This window comes from Tachypleus tridentatus, chromosome 13 (assembly GCF_004210375.1).
Source record: "Tachypleus tridentatus isolate NWPU-2018 chromosome 13, ASM421037v1, whole genome shotgun sequence".
Lineage (NCBI taxonomy): Eukaryota > Metazoa > Arthropoda > Merostomata > Xiphosura > Limulidae > Tachypleus > Tachypleus tridentatus.
This window is the reverse complement of record NC_134837.1, coordinates 151,926,698-151,948,518: the sequence shown is the minus strand read 5'-3', so window position 1 is coordinate 151,948,518 and position 21,821 is coordinate 151,926,698. Positions and strand designations below refer to the sequence as shown.

The window sequence follows — 21,821 nt, the reverse complement described above, 5'->3', positions numbered from 1 at the left end:
TAGTCTAAATATGACCCAGAAAAGTCGAAACGTTGTTCTCTCCTTATCAATAAAAGTGTTGATACCCATACCAGCCGTTCTGAGCTACATTTTCATTTCAAGTGGGTTTCTCCTCATCAAGAATTAATGATAATGTTGTTTTCTTTTAAAGTGAATTAAATTATTCACGTTCACAACCATAAACACTTCTTGCCATCATTTACTTATTGGTAGTTTATTTCTGTTCTAATTATTTAAATACAACAAACATAAAACTCAACACCGTATGTGATGAAAAACAGCCAGAATGCCTTATCTGTGTAGCACAACTATGACATGAAAACATGGTGGATATATCCTAGATCGTATTATCATGATATAAAGACTTGATGCATATGTCCTACATCGTATTATCATGATATAAAGACTTGATGCATATATATACGATATCGTACTATTAAGGCATGAACCTGTAGTGCATATATCCTACATTGTGCTACCAGAATATAAAAGCTTGGTACATATACTCTACCTCACTCGCATGAAGTATGACTGCTCGACTGGTTTATTCTATACCACTTTATATATACACATTTGGTCGATATGTCCTTCATCGCTGAACCACGACATGAAAACTTGGTCTATACGCGCTACTTCATTGCTAAACCAGGATATATTGTACATCACTAATCCTGGATAAAACATTTGATCAGTATATTATACATCGTTAAACCAGAATATGAACAATTGTGCCATCAGTATAACATTTTACTTTCACCGCTGTTTTGTGATATATACTGTCATATAAAAACATGTGCGAGACGATACCATCATCGATATACATAGTATGCGTCAAGACAGAGGACATACCACCCCAGCTTCAAAAAAGGGGATCATCACCCACTTCGATCCCCCTTGAACTCAGTTTATGATTTCTTCAGTTTGAACCGTGTTCTCATATTCGTAATATCCGTCATATTGGTTAGAAATGACTCTCTAATTGGAAACATTTCCGAACTTAGCATGGATCTGAAATCCCTTCGACAAATGCACATGACTTTCTACCAGATATTTTCTAAATATCTCTACACAGTTAGGAGATATTTAGGGCTTTTCATATGTAAGATGCTATATTACAAACGTTATATTTACAGAATTATTTATTAATTTATCGATCTTTTTAAATACAATATCATCTATACACTCCCAACATGTTAAGGCTGATTCAGTTACGTATCAATACGTATCGCCCCCTCCTTCCTCCCGTGGTTCAGCGGACTTCTAACAAATACACATCCAGTTTTGATACCTTAGTTGAAAGGAAGGATAACTCATTGCGTAACTTTGTGTTTAAAAAAAACAAAAAGTACGCATGAATTTTGAACACAGCGAACCTAATGTTAAAAATACAAACATGGATAACGTCACAGTTAAAAAATATGAAAAATACTTTATGAATAATTTTACTTTTTACGCGTTAATTATTCTCGCAAATTTTAGGTGTTTTTTTTTTCTTTCAAGTTTTAACTTTTCAAACTTCCAACGAAGTACTTCTGATACAAGATAATCACTATTAATATTCATTCAGGGTGGTTCAACTTTTACCTATGAAGGAAGGGCTGGACTGTACAAAACTGAAGAAGTATTGATAGACGATACGTAACCTGCAAATGACTGACTAAAATGGGAAAGCCCAACTAAAATTAATTTATGAGTGAATTTGTTTAATTCTTAAACGTCGGCAAGAGATTCATAGCGAGTGCACGAGCCGAATAAAGTTGATCGTGAAGCCTGTTAACGTGTGGTTCGCTAGTTGGACGCTGCTGATTCAAGGCAGGATGAAAGTATTTTGGTAATTAGTTTTTACATATATATGAAAATAACATCATTATAACCTGAACAACGACATATATCTTAACTTTGCAATCGAAAAATAAAAATTCAGGTATTGGTAGAAAGTGTTTTTTGTTTTTCAAAGAGAGTAGATAGTAAGTAAGCTGGGCTGGTTAACAGTGTTTCTATGGATATGGTCATAGAAAACACACCACCCTTTAAGGAATCTAGCATAATGAACTTCACCTTTCTGGAAACCAAAGATCTGATCTAGGATGGGAAGGTGTGACACTTTAAAGTTTTCTGGCTCTTCTTTCAATTTGTATAGATGCTCCATTACTGTAGCCTTAACGTTAGTTAAAATGTGTGTGCATGTACTTATATACACACATACACTGTATTAACATCATAGGTGTCTTTCGTATAAGACAGATATGAAAACATAAACCTGTCGGTCATCAGTTTGCAGTTTAGATAACTACTACAAGTGCCAAAAATATGAGGCAAAATATGGTTAAATTATTGTTTATCATTAATGTATCTACGCTATAAATATGGCTAAATTATTGTTTATCATTAATGTATCTACGCAATAAATATGGTTAAATTATTGTTTATCATTAATGTATCTACGCAATAAATATGAAACGAAAAATTGACCTCTAATAACAAGCATTATTTTACTCGCAGTCAACAGAGAATAGAGATCAAACTAACTCCAATTACTGCATGTTTACTTGCATTTCACAGAGAACAGAGATCAAAACTAACTAGCTCCAGTTACTGTTTGTCGTTAATTTATCCAACCTATAGTTTTAAAATATTTTTTTCATCTTTTTACAAGAATCACCCGAAATCAACATAGGTGTACCACAGGTTGCACAATTAACGCTTTCACGAGTATGTACAGCGACTTTTAACAAATACCAAGACCAAATAACGAAAATATTCATAAATCTATACATACTGAATTTATTTGTTTGTAGTTAAGCATACAGTTACACATTGGGTTATTTCTGTTCTGCCTACCATGGTTATCGAAACCTCGTTTCTAGCTCTGTTAGTCCGCAAACATACCGTTCTGCCACTGGGGATCATTGTTTTTGAATTTCGCGCAAAGCTACACGAGGGCTATCTGCGCTAGCCATCCATAATTTAGCAGTGTAAGACTAGAGGGCAGCTAGTCACCATCACCAACCACCAACTCTTGGACTACTCTTTTATCAACGAATAGTGGGAATGACCGTCACGTTATAACGACCACACGACTGAAGGAGCGAGCATGTTTGGTGTGACAGGGATTCGAATCCGCGACTCTCGGATTATGAGTCGAGTGCCTTAACCACCTGGCTATGCCGGGCCCCTGGGGATCATATTGAAGTTGAGTGCCTTCTACAATATTTTGTTTCGATATCTTGATAACACCTCAACGTTTGACCATGCATGAAAATAAATTAACATATATATTTGTCAAATTCAAAAACAACGTTTTTATATTTCGCAATCATAAGATTACAGGTAGTGATTAGTCTATGACAAGAACCTTTGAGCAAAATTTAAACAAAAAAGTTCGATGAAATATGCTTAATATTCCGTGAAATATTTCATTGATAAACAAACTGTCACTGTAAGAAGTTAACGTGAGTGAGATATGTAATTTCATAAATAATAAACATAATTTCTTAATGGGGTATAAGGCGTAGATTTCGTTTCAATTTCTTTTATCCTAGTATGTCTTTCAAACATTTTGACATATGCAATTCATTTAACAATGCCTGGACACAGAATACGGGGGACAAAGTTACCTATAAAATATACAATTTATATATATATTTAACAATTACTAACACAGCAGTATTCATTACATAGTTTTCATAACAATAAGTGTGAAAAACAAAAATCGGGTATGGTTTCCAAACAGCCAGTTAAAAAAAAAATCCAAACATATCAGAAACAACAGATATTATTAAAGAATACTAGTTTCAAATCATCAATAATTAAATACGTGTTAGATAAAAACATTCAATCTAAAACATTTTCCTCTTCACTGGTTATATTGGTTATAAATGCCAGCATTATTGCGATAAGAATAGTTAATACACGTATCAGAAACTGTTTAACTGAAACTACTCAGTAATCAGGTCATTGAAACTCTTGTGTAAGGTTAGCAACAGATTTTAAGAACAAGGTCATGCCAGAGCCAGATGATACGATACAACAGTCACAGAAGCGTCTGGCGCCACCTATACATAGAGACAAAGGACAGCAGAAACACGCACAAATCATTCGCTGGTATTAATAAGCCGTAGTATTAAATATGTATACACAGTCGGTTTATCTACGCATGATTATTACGAACTTATGTACGACCTAATAAACTATTCAAATATTGCGTTAGTTACAATACGTTTAGATCTGTCGCTAGACAAATATAATAACTGTCCATGTTTATTATTGAGCCTAGCAACTGTACGCAGAGATCTGCCGTTAGGCAAACACTGTAAATAATGGATGTATACAAAAAACAAATGGTTCAAAAACATTCTGTTTCTCTCCTATGTATATAAAAAATTACTTCGCTCTTTTATTTTTTAATTGGTTATAAAATAATATCAGCTGATAATTTCATACGTTACAAAATCTAACATGTCCAGTAAAGAGATGTTTCTTCTCAAATCGATAGATATTTTGCCAAAGTATTTCGAGTTTAACCCTTTTCATAACCATACTTCTTGATTACAACAACTTATATAACAATCTGGACTTTTTTAAATTCAGTATTTGATTATAAATTATGGGTCGTACTTACTGTTCAACTTTCCATTCTTGTAACAAGTTCTAAAAATATTTTTCCCAAAATAAAAATATACATCAAGATATTTTCTCATAGAATATATACAGATATTTAGCGAAACACAGTGTTTAATGCACTTACGAACACAGTATTTTTTAATGCATTGTTATGTGGCATACATGGAGGTACAGAAATAGATCTATGACATTATTGTTTCAGGTTGGATGCAGTCATTAAATATGAAGATAGATTTGTCGCAAAAAAGAAACAACGCAGAAAAGAAATATGAATGGCACAAGAGGCGACTGCACCTGTTGCTATTTTGCATATATGGAGGACAACATACTGAGTTAGGCATCCCACCGAACCGGTTTTGTGAAGCAAGAAAAATAAAAATCTCTGTCTGTCTACCACTAGGGTTTAACAACCCACTGAACTACCACAAGACAGTTATGAAACTTCGAGGGTTAATTGCACTTGCAAAATAAACAGTATGTTTTTATTTATCCAATTTCTTTCTGACAACTAATGAACTTTATTTAAATTGGCAATGTTCTCTGTTCAGTTTATAGGCTTAACTATTAGGTCTTTATTTTGAAAGTAATCTATTATAGCTAATGTTTGTTCGGTAGTGTTTACTATCAAGATATAAAATTATAATTTTATCAATGACACGTTAAACATTATTTACTAATCTACAGTTTATTCGCGTTTTTTTCCTTTGATTAATTCACGTGATACAGTAGTTCTCTCATCATTTCTTTGTTTTAAAGTCGATTACTAATACTTACTCAAATATCAACCCATTTGTTTCATACAAAACCACAAAATAACGAGCTCATCCTTTAGAAGGCTAGATGAGTCAACGTCGCTATTGTCATTTGTGCGTAAATCAAATAACCACAACTAAGTGTTGCATGTTATGTTGACGTGAAAATATAAACAGCACCCCTAATATTACACTGCGTTTTATGTGTGTGTGTGTGTGTTTGTGTTTTAATAGAGTTAGTATACGGAAGGTTTATTGCACTTTGTGTGAATGATTTGTATATGCTAAATAGTTACGTCTCTGCAGATGCCAGCCCAGCCCTGAAGTCACAGACAACACTTATCACCTGTATATTTGATTCAAAGTGAATATTAAACCTTTCGACAAAGCAAATATTCTCACCGCTATACTTAGAGGTGAATTAATGTGCTACAGCCTTTATAAACGTGCTCATTAGACAAAAAGAAACAAAGGACACAATGTTTTGATGAAAGAAGGTTTCAATGTTTTCCAGAAGGAAGCAAAAAACACTGTAGCAGGCTCCAGAATGATGCCTAAAACCAATTTAGAGCAATGTCCACATCCACAAAGCATAAAGTGTGGTTACGAAAGAGAATCTTCCGAACCAAAATATTCATGTACGTGAAGCGAAAGTTCTGTGGAAACGAAGATTGACTCCACCATCCTGCGCAGAAGCTTGTTGCAGGAGAAACTAGTGTTGGACAATCGCGTGTTGTCATAACTATCAAAATGAGATCGATCAACAATGGAGGAAGTAGTCCCAGGGACTAAGGACCTGAAAACCGTTTACTTAAATTAAGAATAAGTACCATCTTCAGTTACTCTATATCATTGTGTGTCTAATAGCGTCACTACTTCATGATCATTATTCGTATTTTTACAATGATATAATAAAACAGCATTAACTACTGCTACATTACAATGGGTGTATTCATTATTCGTTCTTCTATTTTCTACCAGACTTTCATTGCAGTGAAGTTAATCGGTAAAATTTCTACATTATTTTATGTGCAAACTACAAGAAAGGGCAGTATAAAAAAATCAGGCAAACAAATAATACCAAACAATATGCTTCTTGTCATTAAAAGAATGTTACACTTTATATGTAAAATTGATATATCACTGCGAGATTATTGTGTGAAAGTGCATTTGTATTGCTTCTTTCTCAATTTTTGCAATGTAAAAGTTTTTTTTTGTTTTTTGAATTTCGCACAAAGCTACGAGGGCTATCTGTGCTAGCCGTCCCTAATTTAGTAGTGTAAGACTAGAGGGAAGGCAGCTAGTCATCACCACCCACCGCCAATTCTTGGGCTACTCTTTTACCAACGAATAGTGGGATTAACCGTCACATTATAACGCCCCCACGGCTGAAAGGGCGAGCATGTTTAGCGCGACGGGGATGCGAACCCGCGACCCTCAGATTACGAGTGGCACGCCTTAACACGCTTGGCCATGCCGGGCCCCGCAATGTAAAAAGTCAGATGGATTTTGTACTCCACAGTAACTTACGTTCTGTCTGGCCCGGCATAGTCAGGTGGTTAAGGCACTCGACTCGTAATCTGAGGGTCGCGGGTTCGTATCCCCGTCGCGCTAAACATGCTCGCCCTTTTAGCCGTGTAGATGGTACGTTTGCTATCTCTTTGCCTGTTAGCAAGTGTACTTTTTTATATATCTTGCAACAGTCATGGCCTAACACTAATTAAGATCGAATTTCGAGTTATAGCTCCAAAACTCGATACAACTGCAACAAGCAGAAGATAAAACAAGAGGGATTCCTAAATAGCTGCAGCACTTGGAATTCTTTTAGGCAGCATTACAGTAAATTAATCAATGAAACCTTGAGCGTGGTCAAATACATCAATCGAAAGGGTTGACCCCCTGAGTTTAAAACTGTAATTAAATTTCAAATTGGCCAAGACATAACGAAGCTATGAACTAAATGTCTGTACTTGAAATGCTCGGAACCATTTTATGAGCCGCTATGCTGCGGTTAAAAAATAAATCTGATATTATGCTGGAGCTCTAAAACTTACGTGTTGTACATAACACTACTTCACGCGCATGTCGTTCGTTAGCACAAAATATAATAAATGTCATTTTAACGTAGGTGGCCCAAATTTAATGAAAATAAGTATGGAATTCAACACAGAAACCTAATAATTTTACTTGCGGGACATGCAAGGAATGGTATATCTATAAATAACGCTGGTCACGTAACATCTCCTTAACTTTTTAAATACTTTACATTATTCCCACTGTTACTAAAACATTAAAAGGTAAGATCAAGAGGCCAATGGTATTTGGGAAGCTAATTCTATCTAATGATTTAAATTTCAGAATCAAACGCTCAGTCATGAACTTTAAAAACTTACTCATTACTATATCATTCTACATGCTTGAGGTTTGTAACTTGCTCTGACAGTTAAATGAATGTTGTGAACATAGTTTGGTGGCAATAACTTGTTACTTTTAATGTAGTTGTATACTGATTTACATTTTTCAGATACAAAATTTTTTTAGATTGTACTGAAAATTATTAGAAAAAGCCCAGTGTCATTTGCTATAATCTGGTATCATGACTTACTTTCAACAAGTTCAATCAACCACTCCATATGTGAAAATCTTTCCACTCACTAATATAAATTCCACAAAGTTCTTTTCAGTCAAGTACAAGTATTGACATGAAAAGAATCCGATCCACCAACAACTTTATTAGGAAATGGTAACAACTGTATTGAAAAAGATCGCATGCTAAAAAATATTTATTTCTGGTTTTAACATTCAATGATGTTTAGTGTGATTGTTTCCTATGAATCAAATAATGAACAAATACCACAGAAGAATGTTAAATCTCTGAATAACTTCTACACTAATTAAAATTACAGAAGATAATTTGGTCGTCCTAGAATATTACTCATATAATGAATCAATAGCATGTGCAGAATATACCACAATATTAAAAAAAACAAACCATGAATCATTTAATAAGCTTTAAAAACAGTATGTAATAAGATTACTATATTTGATTTAAAGTTATATATAACTTTTCTTGTAACTACACAAAGCACTTAATGTTTTATTTGATAATATCTGACAGGGCACATCCAACATAAAAGTGTGCATAGCTTAAAATAAGTTTCATGGGAAGCTAAAATAACTACAAATTCAAATATAAAATAACATATGATACTATTCCTAAAAAATTCTAGATGTTCTTCCATAGGGTCCCCAAAACAATTCTGTTTAAAATGCAAATAAAACCAAAATTAACAGTAACATACATTTTTATTTGTTTGTTTTTCAAGTTCATGTCATGTTGTGTTGTGTTGTAGCCTACAGGGTAACTGGACAATTAGACACCCAAGAAAATGAGAAAATAGGATATTTACACACCTAATATCTTGGTCATATAATGGAGTAAATTAAACTTGGAATATAAAAACCCTAGATCTATGTAGTTAGAATAATGGAATAGATTTAAAATTGTAATAAAATAGGTCTAGATCTATGCAGTTCATATAATGAAGCACATTAAACTTGTTATGTAGAAAGCCAATATATATAATGGTTCAGACACTACTTGTTTATCATAAAATAAGATTATAGTTACAAAATTTTCTCCATTATATGGTCTTTATATATATAGGCAATGTCCTACACTGTCTCTGTTTTTAGATGTCAAATTATCCTGTATTCAGCCTACAGAATGAGTAATTATTCTTGTGATTTGTGTCATGCACACATTTTATTAACATTACAACACTACAAATAGCAATATTAAATGTTCCTTATGTGATGCCATTTTAGTTTTTACTGATTGGCCAACTTACAACACACAACTGTATCATAATTCAGGTGGTTAAAACAGGTGACCACTCCAGATGGTGTTCAGCCCTCTTTCAGAGAAATTACTATTTACAGTACTGTGCAAAAGTGTTAGAACAAGAGAATAATTTATCTTTTTTTTTCCATTTTATGGAGCTAATTCTTCCATAACATTTCAGTATGTAAATTTCAACACTTTGGTAATGCTTCACTGATCCTTGCTAATAACTAAATGAGCCAGGTTGAAAATACTTATTCTTTGGAATTCCCGTATAATTGTGCTAAAAGAAAATCATATAGGTTCTCCTTGAATGAACATACTGATCAAACTTAGGATTTGAAATAACTGTACTGGTACCCCCTGCAGTGTCTTAACTGTATAGAAAGAAGTTAACAAGGAGCTAGATATTAAATTTTGTTGTCATGCTATGGTACAAAAAATGTAGAGAATTGCCAGTAGAGTAGAGAGTTCACATAAAATCTTTATGTGATACTGGTCAGGCTCTCCAATTAACTACTGCAAACTTGAAATGCTCCTAAACACTGTCAAGTACACCGTAGATTGTGAGATCAGGACAGATAAGTTTGTAAACAGGAAAGAAAGTAGCAAAACACGTAAACACAGTGACACTGATGCTAAGTATCTTTATTTATGCAGCCTTTGGGACAGACGAAAAACAGCCACTGACCTCAAGCATGAGATAAACAACCATGTATCAAATGACTGAAAAGTGTCCAGATCTACAGTACTAGAAAGATTTAATAAGAATATAATATTTGATCAAGTAGCAGTTAAAAAACCCTTAGTTTGATCTCAAATATTGTCAAGAGACTAAAACTTGCTAAAAAGTATAAAACTGAACTGTTGACAATTGATAAAGGGTGTTAAGGACAAATAAGTCCAAGTTTGAAATATTTAGTTCAAAGTGTAGGTTGTATATCTAGCAAAAGAAAGGTGAAAGATACTCATCTCAGTGCATAGTGTGTGTGTGTGGGGGGGAAGTTCTGCATACTATTTTTACCACCAAGACAATAACGACTCCAAACATTCATCCAACCTATGGAGAAATTATTTAGTAAGAAAGAAGTTACGGGAGTCATTCAAAAGATGCAATGTCCCCAACAGAGCTCCAGTCATAATCCAACTGAGCAGGTCTGGGATTTGATAGATCAAACTCTTGGTCTGTATCTCAAGATGGCTGGTATGAGTATTGACACCTTCACCAAAATAAAGCAGAGAACAACGTTTCAACATTCTTAGGTCATCTCCATGTTAACAAAGACATGAAGATGACCTTAGAAGGTCAAAATGTTGTTCTCTGCTTTATTTTGGTAAAAGTGTTAATATCCATAACAGCCGTCCTGAAACACATTTTTACATCAAGTGGGTTTCTCTACTTCCAAAGAAACTTTATCAGAGTGTATTAGAGACAACTGGAGTAAACTCTCAAAGAACATTTTGATTAAATATGTTGCAACAATGCCTGAAAGACTGTCTCCAGGTATTAAAGCAAAAGGGTGACACAAAATATTAACTGTTTGCTGAACTGAAGTGCTTCTGTTGTACTAAACATGAAGATTAATAAACTTTTGATGCTTCACCTGTGATTTAACTTCCACTGTTCTTTGAAAGTAGCCTGAAATTTAATTTTTGACTTTTCCTTATATGTTTTCATAGTTTGTTTGTTTTTTGAATTTCGTGCAAAGCTACATGAGGGCTATCTGTGCTAGCTATCCCTAATTTAGCAGTGTAAGACAAGAGGGAAGGCAGCCAGCTAGTCATCACCACCCACCGTCAACTCTTGGGCTACTCTTTTACCAATGTATAGTGGGAGATTGACCGTCACATTATAACGCTCCCACGGCTGAAACGGCAAGCATGTTTAGTGTTACGGGCATTCGAACCCGCAATCCTCGGATTACGGGTCGAGTGCCTTAACCACCTGGCTATGCCGGGCCTCGTTTGCATAGTACTGTATATGTAAAGATATAACACGTTTCTGCAGTGTCTCTGAAAAGAAGGGCAGACGATATAATTTTACCCTGAACCCTTGTGTATGCATTGTATGTACAAACATGCACACTGTATATAGATTTATATGCTCTGTAACAATTAACAGGTAATAAAATTCCCTTAGTAACCTGTATTTGACAACAATTACTTGTTTTCTTTTAGATTTAATTAACATATGTTACGGCAACCCATCAGGGCCGTAAAGTATTGGTTTAATGCGCTACAACCCCGTAAATCGGTAATTACAATGTACGTAAAAATATGAAACCTAAAAGGAAATATGACAGTCTTACCGACTATTTCAACAGCGCATCGAATCAATAAGTTATGACTTTGTTTGCTACCTGTCTCTAGTGTTATAATGTGTCTATCCAACGCTTTGTAGAGACATCATGTGATCACCAACTTGTTTACCAAAGCGCTGAACCAATATATTGTGGCCTCAGTGACTTGTCCTACCCGATATTATGAGGTACAACAATTTTAAGAAATACTGTGTGAAAGCAACGGTGAGTGAATATAACATGTCAGAAACGCCTCATTTGTCATATCGTGTGCCGATGAGACCTTTTGGGCAATGCCAGGGCTCATTAAACCGGCTGGGGTGTAGCAGACAGAGTAGTAGTCTGTTCGTTTTTGTTTTGTTTTTTACAGCAAAGCCACATCGGGCTATCTGCTGAGCCCACCAAGGAGAATCGAACCCCTGATTTTAGCGTTGTAAATCCGTAGACATACCGCTGTACTAACGAGGGGCTGTAGTAGTCTAGGCGCACTACTGTTATGGTTTGATTATACCAATCAGTAGTGGTTCATGAAAAAATACATATCCACACACATACATATTGCTGAACTAATGCCATATCTGTCGTATCCCGGCCCTCCCCAATGAGTCCTGACATTTGGCTGAAAAGCCTTGTTGGCACTACTTTGTTGTGTGAACTAGATTATGTTTAATTACAGTTGTTACACATTTTGATTTAATCAAAGTCATGTTTTTTTTAAGAAATAAAATTAAGAGCACAACAATTTTAAGTAAATTTATTCCGTTTCTGAAATTAAACAAACAAATCCAACAACCATTCTGTTACATTCGATACGACTACACTGTAAACACGCTCTACAAGAATACTCGAAAAGCGTTTGCGAAGGCATCAGACGATTTTCACACTGATACGCTTAACACATAAAATCTAGAAGTCTTTTCAATACTTTCGCGTCGAAAGTTAAGATAAAATCACACTAGAACGTGGACACAACATTGATGGTTGTCACTCTCTTTTATCGGATGTTTATGATAAATTATGCTTTATGAATGTGTCTTATTGTATATACAATTTGACTTAGTTTCTAGCTCATCATGCTAGCTATGTTTTTAGTTGTATTCATACGATTTAACATATAAATAAAGGTACAACCACGCTATTCGATTATTATAAAACGTATTAGATAAATATTGTATAATGAAACTCTCAGCTCGCAAACTACGACTCTTTGCTGAACAATATTTTCTTTGATATTACATCACATTAAAACGAAAAGTAATTTCATTCACATATCTTGTAAACCAAGGTCAGTAATAAATAACTCCATCGACAGTTTTATTCTGTTGAATACTGTTACACAAATTACAGAATACGCTTTCGTTTACTTGTAGTTATACACGATATCTGACTGAAATGGGTGCAAGCGGTATTAGTATAATCTCGTTGTTTTATCTCGTGTATGTATTACCGCGTTCCTACTGTGACAAATGTAAGCTTCCTACAATTAATTGCTTTAAGAAATATCTCGGGAATACTTTAGAAATACGAGAAACAAAAAAATCATATAGCTATCGATGTTGTTTGGCGTTTTCAATTTACATGAACTTTTACATTATTTATATTTCCCTCCTAATACATCATAATAAATAAATAAACGGTGACAAAACTTAGTAATTGTACTAAAATCAGCCACTAACATCTTGTTGATATTTAACTTTTGTTGTTGTTGTTTTTGTCACTAGGTGTTTTTGTTTGTGTGTTGTTGTTGTTTTGAAAACGAAAAAAAAAACAACAAAAGATCAGAAAATGTGAAAATAAAAACACACGACACTAAATGTTACCAAACTTCTCACGATTAATGTCACCACATCCTATGGTTAGTTAATGTAAAAAGAAACGACAATGAACATTGTGAAATCTCAATGATAACCTGAAAACAACCAGTATATTTTTATATATTTTATGATGCAGCATCCTACCTGCCCAACATCTCTGACGATATCGAACCTTCCTCTTCCTGATTAGCTTGCTAGGGCTCTCATCCTTGGTTCGGCTGTTTTTGTTTGCATTAGATGCAGGAGTGCTGTTGAAATGTGAGTTGACATGCCTTTCCAAGGCACTCTGGGATGTAAACCTCTGTCCACAGCCGTCAACAATGCACTTGAATGGTTTATTTCCACCATGAGTTAGCATGTGTCTCTGTAACCAGCTGAGAGAGCATGATGGCCGATTATACACCTGAAATACGTTACGCATGTTAAATCTGCACAGTTTAAATAATTTTAAATTATGATTTAATAGTTATACATGATTCAGCAAAAGACGTAGCAGTCTCGTACTAACAGAGACCAAATTTAATGAAATGTTTCTGTTTTTCCTTTTTCTCTCCACAAAACTTTATTATTATCGTACATTTAACAAAGTTATATTAAAATATAAAGATATTAAATACTTAGCACTGCAAATTACACCTAATATTCACAACGTTTTATACGTATGTACAATTGTAAGTTCTTATATAATGTCAGACACAAGTTCTCCCTTTCTTTTCTTTTTTCATACAAAATATTCTCAAATTTCAAAGTTCGAGATATTTTAGCCATACATGTTTAGGTGTGTCTGTGTGAGGTTATTCATATAAGTATCTTAAAGCTGATAACAATAACGTCCAGGTATAATTACGTTAATAAAATAATCTGTTTTCACAATGTAAAAAGTCAGATTTTATACTGACAATTTTAATGTTCTCAATGTTACAATGGTTTGAAAACTTATTCTACATTAAATAATGCGAACATTTTAATTACTATCTATGAATCCTGCAACAGAGTTGTTACTTATGTTCTACAGGGTGGCCCGTAAGTCCCTACCCATCCATATGTTATTATGTTATATTCAATTACGCATGTATTATAAATTTGTTTCTTTTTTTCAGAGAAATATGGCCGATGTAAGCCCATTTACACTTAAAAAGCGTATTGTGACAAGTACGTATAATATTATGCAGCGAGATTGAGGGACAGCACACAGATACACTGGATACATAAGATATATGGATGGGTAGGGAGTTACGGGCCACCCTGTAGTATCCTGTTCACAATAACCGTATACTACTTGGAATTTTGCCAAAAACTGTAAAATAAAAAGGAAGGGTAGGTACGACTTCTGCAAGTCCTCCATTATGAATCATTCATTATTTTTGGTGTCATATGGTTTGGTCAAAGTATTACACAAAAAATACTAACATTACATAACAGGCATGTCGGAACATACACAAATTTGAGAGTGACAGTTGCAAATAAAGCAAAAAAATTGAAAATAAATAAAAACACTTTATAATATTATTCAACAATTTCACACAAGAACTGGCACGTGCATACCAGATAAAAATTAAATTATTAATTACTACAAAATCTCAATCACATATGTAATACTTCAAATAATAACCAGTATATACATTACACAAAATGTTTGGAGCTTGGAACTTGCAAAATAACTATAGTTCACTTTAATTTCGATTGGCAAAGTCAGATGACTGCACAGAATAAAATTAAGCAAAAATCACTGTCAGCAAAATATTGGGAAGCCTAATCACATTCAAGCCACCAACTTAGTTATTGGAGCGGCACGTGCCTCCTCCCCCCATTCCAAAGTCTATAAATAACTTACAGTTTAATGAGAAAAGGAAAAGAAAGTAACGTGGAATATTCTGAGAATTAACCTGTTCCTTTTACATTGTTAAGCGTGTATGTTTTGCTTCCGTTAGTGTAAACCTTGTGAATATCGAGTATTTATTTTATATTACAAACACTAACTTTAAGGCTATACATTTCAGCAGTACCCAACACAAAACGAGCACGCTAATGATAAATGACCAAGTTTGTTTTTAAATGCTATAGGCTATCTGTGCTTGCCTAACACGTGCATCGAACCCTAAATTTTAACGATAGAAGCCTTAAAAACTTGTGGTTGAGCCACCGAGAAGTGCGTAGGAAATTACCTATCAAAAACCTCTTCCATAGATCTCGGGTTTTATGTGTAAAAATTATTAATAAAAGAGGCTTCAGTTAAACATTTTATAAAATGGTCAAATAGGAACAGCAGCTAGCATTTTTATTACTTGAAATATTCCTCCCTCCCCAACTTGTACCATTAGTACTGTTTATATATTTACTTCGTGTTTATGTGAATGAATATTACACACACTATGTGTGGATCCATAAAAATTTTAATATATTTTTTCTCTATATCTATAATAATATATGTGACGTTTAGTCAACGTTATTTCTCAACGGTACTTTTTGTTGAAAACTTCGACTGTATTTAACAGAAAAATAAGTAAAATTGTATTACTAGTGTTACATGTCGTACTATGAAAATTGTTCTGGAATTTATAATGTTAGATGTGCTCTTCTATTAACATGCACTGCATCCCCAATTTTTAGTTGTAATAGTTTTGCATAACAACAATACTGGGACAGAGGTAACACACGTGTATAAATAATATTATATCTTTAGTACATAAACAAACAAGACTATGGAGCAAGGGTTTTGCTGTCATAACCCTCAAAATGGGATTCTTGACGTTCGCGAATGGTCGATTAAGGTTAAAAAATTATTAAGGAACTTCACTTGCAATATGTGATAAGCGAATGTTCATATATATTTAAACTTTTATGATGTCTTAGTAACTTTCCACGGACAATCGGACAACCATTAATAACCAATTGCAATTAAATTGTGCCACACAAAACAAGATTAATGGAAGTTTTACAATATTTCAAACCGTTTCTGTTCTACATGCACTCGTAGGAAGAAGGTAAAATTTTGGTAAATTAACTTCACTACATAACAGGTTTGCTTGGTGCCACGAAAAAAAATTCAAAAATAAAATAACTTCATTTAGACTGATACGAAATTGAAAAAAAAATGAAATACTACTTTTAGTTTTACAACCACTGAAAGGCGAATATCCAGTTACTCACGATGGATATTTTAATTTTTCCTGTTACCAATGGTTCCCACGTATTGCATCGTATTGATAACTTTTATACTTTTGTGTATAAGAACACTTAATGTAAATAAATGAGAAAAAGGGGGGAAAAACCATCCATTTTCTATATAAAATACATATGAATCCCCAAGTAATGATGAGTGTATGTTAATTGTAACTATGACGACATTTTAAAATTATATTGTACCACTCGTGCGATAACCAACCAAATCATGGGCACTGTGCAATTTGGTGCATAGCTAGTCTTGAAAAATATGTTTTACAACCTAACAGAATCCATATGAATTACATTGGTAATTCTAGAGTTAATATGAGCCAACACTTTATAAAACTTAAAGCTATAAAACTCATGTTTACCTGAACATAAACTTTTTTACCTAAGGCCATGCAACATTTATTAAAAGTCTAAACTTCAAGTTTCTTTTCATAATTCAAACGGCCTTTATTCTGACCTAAAAACCTTATGTTATGTTACCTGAAAACTATAAAAACCAATATTTATTGAAATGCATACATCACATGTTACATGGAGAAATTCAAACAATATCTAATATTATTACATTTAAACAATTCCTTCTATAGAACCATATGGTCACCAATCATAAAGATCCATTAATCTTATATCACCTAACTCCATATAGCATACAGTAATTATGACTTTTAAACCTTAAGCACATGTAAAAAAAAAAGGTTACTTCTGATGACAAATAAAAGTTTAAAATGATACAGTAAACATTTTTTTCTTTATCAAATGTTGGAGTTGCAGAAAAGTCTAGCAAAAAACAGTAAAACTAACTCAATTTCCAAGGTGGAAAATATGAAATTTGTTACATGTACATTGTACCTTGTAATAATACTCTCATTTCAAAATACCATTAGTTGACTTAATGAAATTTTACATCCCTCTACCTACAAACATCTAAGACCACTGAAGCATAATTTATGCACTAAAAGCATTGTGAGGCACAGCTCACAACCTTTTAAGGACACATGCCAACAATGATCAACTTCTTGATAAGATTTCAAAGACGTTTCATGTTATTGCACTTTAAGGACAGTCTTGAAGCTATAAGAGCACTTTCAAATGATAAAACTCTTGACAAGAGTTATCTTTATGTCATAAATCATGTTGGAGTGAAATTTAACAAAGAAAAAGTAGAAAAATTGTAAATGCATCTGTCAAGATCACTAACTATATTCATAGGCTTGCAAGGCTCATTAACAAACTATTACTAACCCTAAATAATACAATTCTTTATGAAAATGCTCTTAAAACTTTTATGTAAAATACAATACACAATTTCATTAAAAAACAATTGTATGGAAAATACTATTATTATTATTGTAATACAAACAAGGTATGTTTTAGCTATTACAAAAACAAACAAAAACAACTGGTGTGACAATCTGATTTGAGAAACACTAGGTTAAACTACTGTCTAAGGTAAGAAAGCATTGGCAAAAGATAGGATATTAATGCTTTATAAAGAATGTACTTAAATTACTGCTTTAAAAACTAACACATGATACTCTAAATTACCATTTGTTTTACTACTCAAAAAATGTTTGTTTATTAATATTGTGTTTGTGATACATATTTTCCTGCAATGATGTATGCTTATATCACAGTTAATAAAATGAAATATATAACTTTATACAAACATTTTGTCATCTTGAGTTTAACAGTGTTAAATAAACATGTTTTAAACAGTTACCTAAGTCCAAGTATAGCTGTTAACACAGTAAAAACCACAAATACTCTTATTTACAGTGTTCAAAGGGGAAAAATGCAACACAAAATTTTAAACACTGAAAATATGAACATATCAGATGACTTTTACATCACACTTTTCAAGATACTGTACACAATACTTATACTATACTCACTTTACAACCTTTCCACAAACATGTAAAATTTTCACCATTTTTCTGAGTGTCCACATGGGTAATACGGATGTGGTCAACAAGTTCACTTGGGCAGTCTACCTCAGTAACACAGTTCAACCATTTACATGCTAATATTAACTGGGCCTGAGAACTGGCAGTTGATTGGCTAGATGTTGATGAGGTGGCAGTAGAGGATTGGCTACAGCATAATGAGGCAGCAACTGGTGATTGGCAAGAGGGTGATGAGGCACAGAGACCTTGGCTAGATGATGAATAATGTGAACATACAGTACAATTACTTTTAACATGAGGCTTTTCCCAGTCTTTAACTGCTAATTTATTAAAGGTAATGATGTCTTCATTCTTAGACTCACTATAAATCTTTGTAACAGTATGTTCCCTTGATGAAACTTCAGATGAGTTAACCTGGTTCCCTGGAACATTTTTATATTCAACATCACATTCAGGATCAGGAAGATTGGGCATCTTCTTGAGGTGTGGTCTATTACCCTGGAGGAGACTGTCCATTTGATAAATATCTGAATGTCCAGATGCATCCCCCTGTGAGCAGTTTCTTGCTGATAAAACACTATAGTCAACATTGTTAAATTCTTCAATGTCAGGAAGAGAGTGGTCATTAGTTTCTTCTGACAGAGGAGGCATAGGTTGAGGTATCTCTGGGGACGCTGGACATTCTGGTGAGCATGGTTCTGAAACACTAGTGGTGTCACTTGATTGGCAGGAGTCACTTGCACCACTACTTACTGCCACACTGGAAAAAAGAAATGGAAATAAAGCAAAACATCTACTTAAAATTCTTCTTGATATAGTCAGGCTTGTATACGAGCTGTCAAAGATGACATTAGTTTGTTTAAAATATTACTCTTAATAAATCAGAATAAGGTCTGATTCATGTTATTTATAACACCTGAAGAAATGTTAGAAACATTAACTAAAATTTCAAATAAATGTTTGGAAAAAGTAAAGCCACAAGATATATTATTTCATACCAATTACTATGACAGTATAAGGAACAAAGTTTTTTACAATTCAAAATACCCATCAATTACAAGAACTGTGCTCTAAATTATGAGAAGATAATTTTGTAAAGGTACATAATTCTTTGAATTTAAGTGTCTGATTGTATTATTAGAATGAAAAAAAATTAGCACATACACTGTACTGTTGTAACTTGGAAAATTATGCAATTTCTGGTTTATTCAATATTGTATATTATTTATGAATAAACAGTCACAACAATTTCATCAAAGACAATACATGCATAACAAAAAATTAACAGCAAAAAAATGTGTAGCAACACAAAGGTTAACTACACTTAACCAAAAAATAGCAAAATATAAAAAGTGACTGATATACAGTGAGAAAACAAAAAGATTCAGTACGAATTTATGTTGCAAAAATCAACAGCAGAAATCCATATACATTCATTTAGACAGGCTAAGTTTGAGTGAGATGAAAAATAATGATTTCTTTTGACACTCAAAAAAATCTTTCTTTCAAAGCAATAAAATAAACTGTAGCATAAGGAACATAAGGAACTAATGAAGTAACAAAAGACAATAAGCTATCACTCTCCTGTAATTTTTTAGCAATTAGTGTCTGACCTAGGATTAAATGGTAATGAAAAAAATGTTTTGTTTGATAATAAGGAGATAATTACCTGTGTATTGGTCACAGGAAGCATATATAACATGTTAATTTTTCAATGTGTGGTGTTTGTTTATAAGTGGTTGTTTTGTTTCATTTTTTTTACATGAAGGCACAACCTTTAGTTCAATAAATTAGGAATTTCACAAAAATTCATATATTTTCTATTTACATCAGAATACAGATAAACAGATATGTAGACCTTTAACCAGCTAGCAAAAAATAAAAAAACACAACTAAACTAACAACTTCCAAGCTTCATTAAATAGTTATAAGATAAATGCATTGCCTGTGAATAAAATAATTAAAATTAAACACTTAATATTTGGAAATTAGACTAGAGCTAATGACACAGTAAGAACATCCATCTATTCATCGAAAAAATTTGCTTTGACACTATCAAGACTTCAGAAGTATTAAAAAAGTTGTATTTTGTTTTGCCTAAACAAAAAAACTTAGACAAATTACACCTAGTTCCATTCATTGTATTAATATTTTATTTATTTCTGTCAAGCATTTTATATTATTTTCAATCATGATATCTGATTTTGTTAATGGTATTACCATGTACTTAACTTTAAACAGGCTGAGGTGGTCTTTAAAGTGTTATACGTCATGAACAGTTGGGCCTGCAAAACAATACACAGCTATTTATTTACTAAATATAGAATGCGTAGTGATCATGAAAAGTGAGTTTTAATGTACATATTATGTTTACATATAACTCTTCGTACACCTATGACTACATTATGCATGGTCTGAATGTTCAACATCAACCCTACGTCCAGAGCCCCGCTTGCCGTCGTTTATCGAACCAAACTCGGGCCCCACTCTTTGTGTCAGCCAAGCTTTTTGCCTTTCTGAATTCTCGCTTACCTGAGTGAATATCTACTTATTTCTACAGTATGCAACGATGGAAAATCTTTCCATGGCAACAACGGAATGGTCCAGCAATCTTCCATCGTTGACCCAAGCCCAAAATACCATCCACATTAAATAAAGGTCAAACTCCGACCACGACCCTAACAAAGGACACTTTATACTTTGCGACACCTGTCGGGCACTGAGAGAAACACGGCAGAAAGATGAAAGACCGTGACGTAAAAATTTCCACTCATTTCATATACGATCCGTTCAGTGCATTGCTCACTGAAAGGAAAATTTTAAGCCATGTGAAGAGACAGACAGTTTTCCTCGAGCAATTTTAGTCTACGACGCTTGTTTGCGTCGACGTTTAATGATATTTAATAACAAACAAATTTGAAACATATCCTGTAACAAATCATTTTGAAATAAGCTGTAGATCAACTTTAATATTTGTATTGACAGGGTTACTGAATGGTTATAATATTTATATGTAGTTGAGCTCCTCCCCACCATTGGCTCAACGGTAAACCAGCAGACTTATGACGCTAAAAACCAAGGTTCGATACCTCTCATTAATATAATTAAAAATTATAGTTTTAATTTGTATCATTTTGTTTACTGTATGGTAATGTTAAGAAGCGAAAATGTTACATTTTAGTATGGTTGTGGTAGTACCATAATGCACGAGAACTCTGTCCTCTTCGAATTAAATTAATAAAAATGGTATGATTCACCACATATTTGACTTATTTGTCGTAAAATAACAGGTATTTAAAATAACTTTTTTAGTTATTATTACAGCAATAAAACTATATAGAAGTTACTATTGTATTAATTATTACCAATAAAATGTTAATGCGTTTGGAACAATCCTATTAAGAACTAGA

General features: G+C 33.3%; 1 protein-coding gene and 1 long non-coding RNA gene across 6 annotated transcripts in view; one reads left to right on the top strand and one right to left on the bottom strand.

The window, feature by feature from the left end:
- LOC143241044 (zinc finger protein aebp2-like) overlaps positions 1 to 21,821 on the bottom strand; it is a 102,609-nt gene that overhangs the window by 30,056 nt on the left and 50,732 nt on the right. For 3 of the 5 annotated variants that reach the window (XM_076484507.1, XM_076484509.1, XM_076484505.1), the window contains exons 2-3: positions 18,400 to 19,171; positions 13,478 to 13,736 (exon numbers count right to left, since the gene is read on the bottom strand). In XM_076484507.1, the coding sequence (XP_076340622.1) occupies positions 13,478 to 13,736; positions 18,400 to 19,171 (1,031 nt within the window). Of the gene's footprint in view, positions 1 to 13,477; positions 13,737 to 18,399; positions 19,172 to 20,643; positions 20,697 to 20,943; positions 21,113 to 21,821 lie in introns of those variants that run through there. The other 2 variants (XM_076484508.1, XM_076484506.1) reach the window with 2 other exon arrangements.
- On the top strand, positions 1,734 to 6,404 carry LOC143240380 (uncharacterized). The gene is made up of 3 exons (XR_013021744.1): positions 1,734 to 1,831; positions 4,826 to 5,097; positions 5,682 to 6,404. It is a non-coding gene; the product is annotated as an uncharacterized LOC143240380 (long non-coding RNA).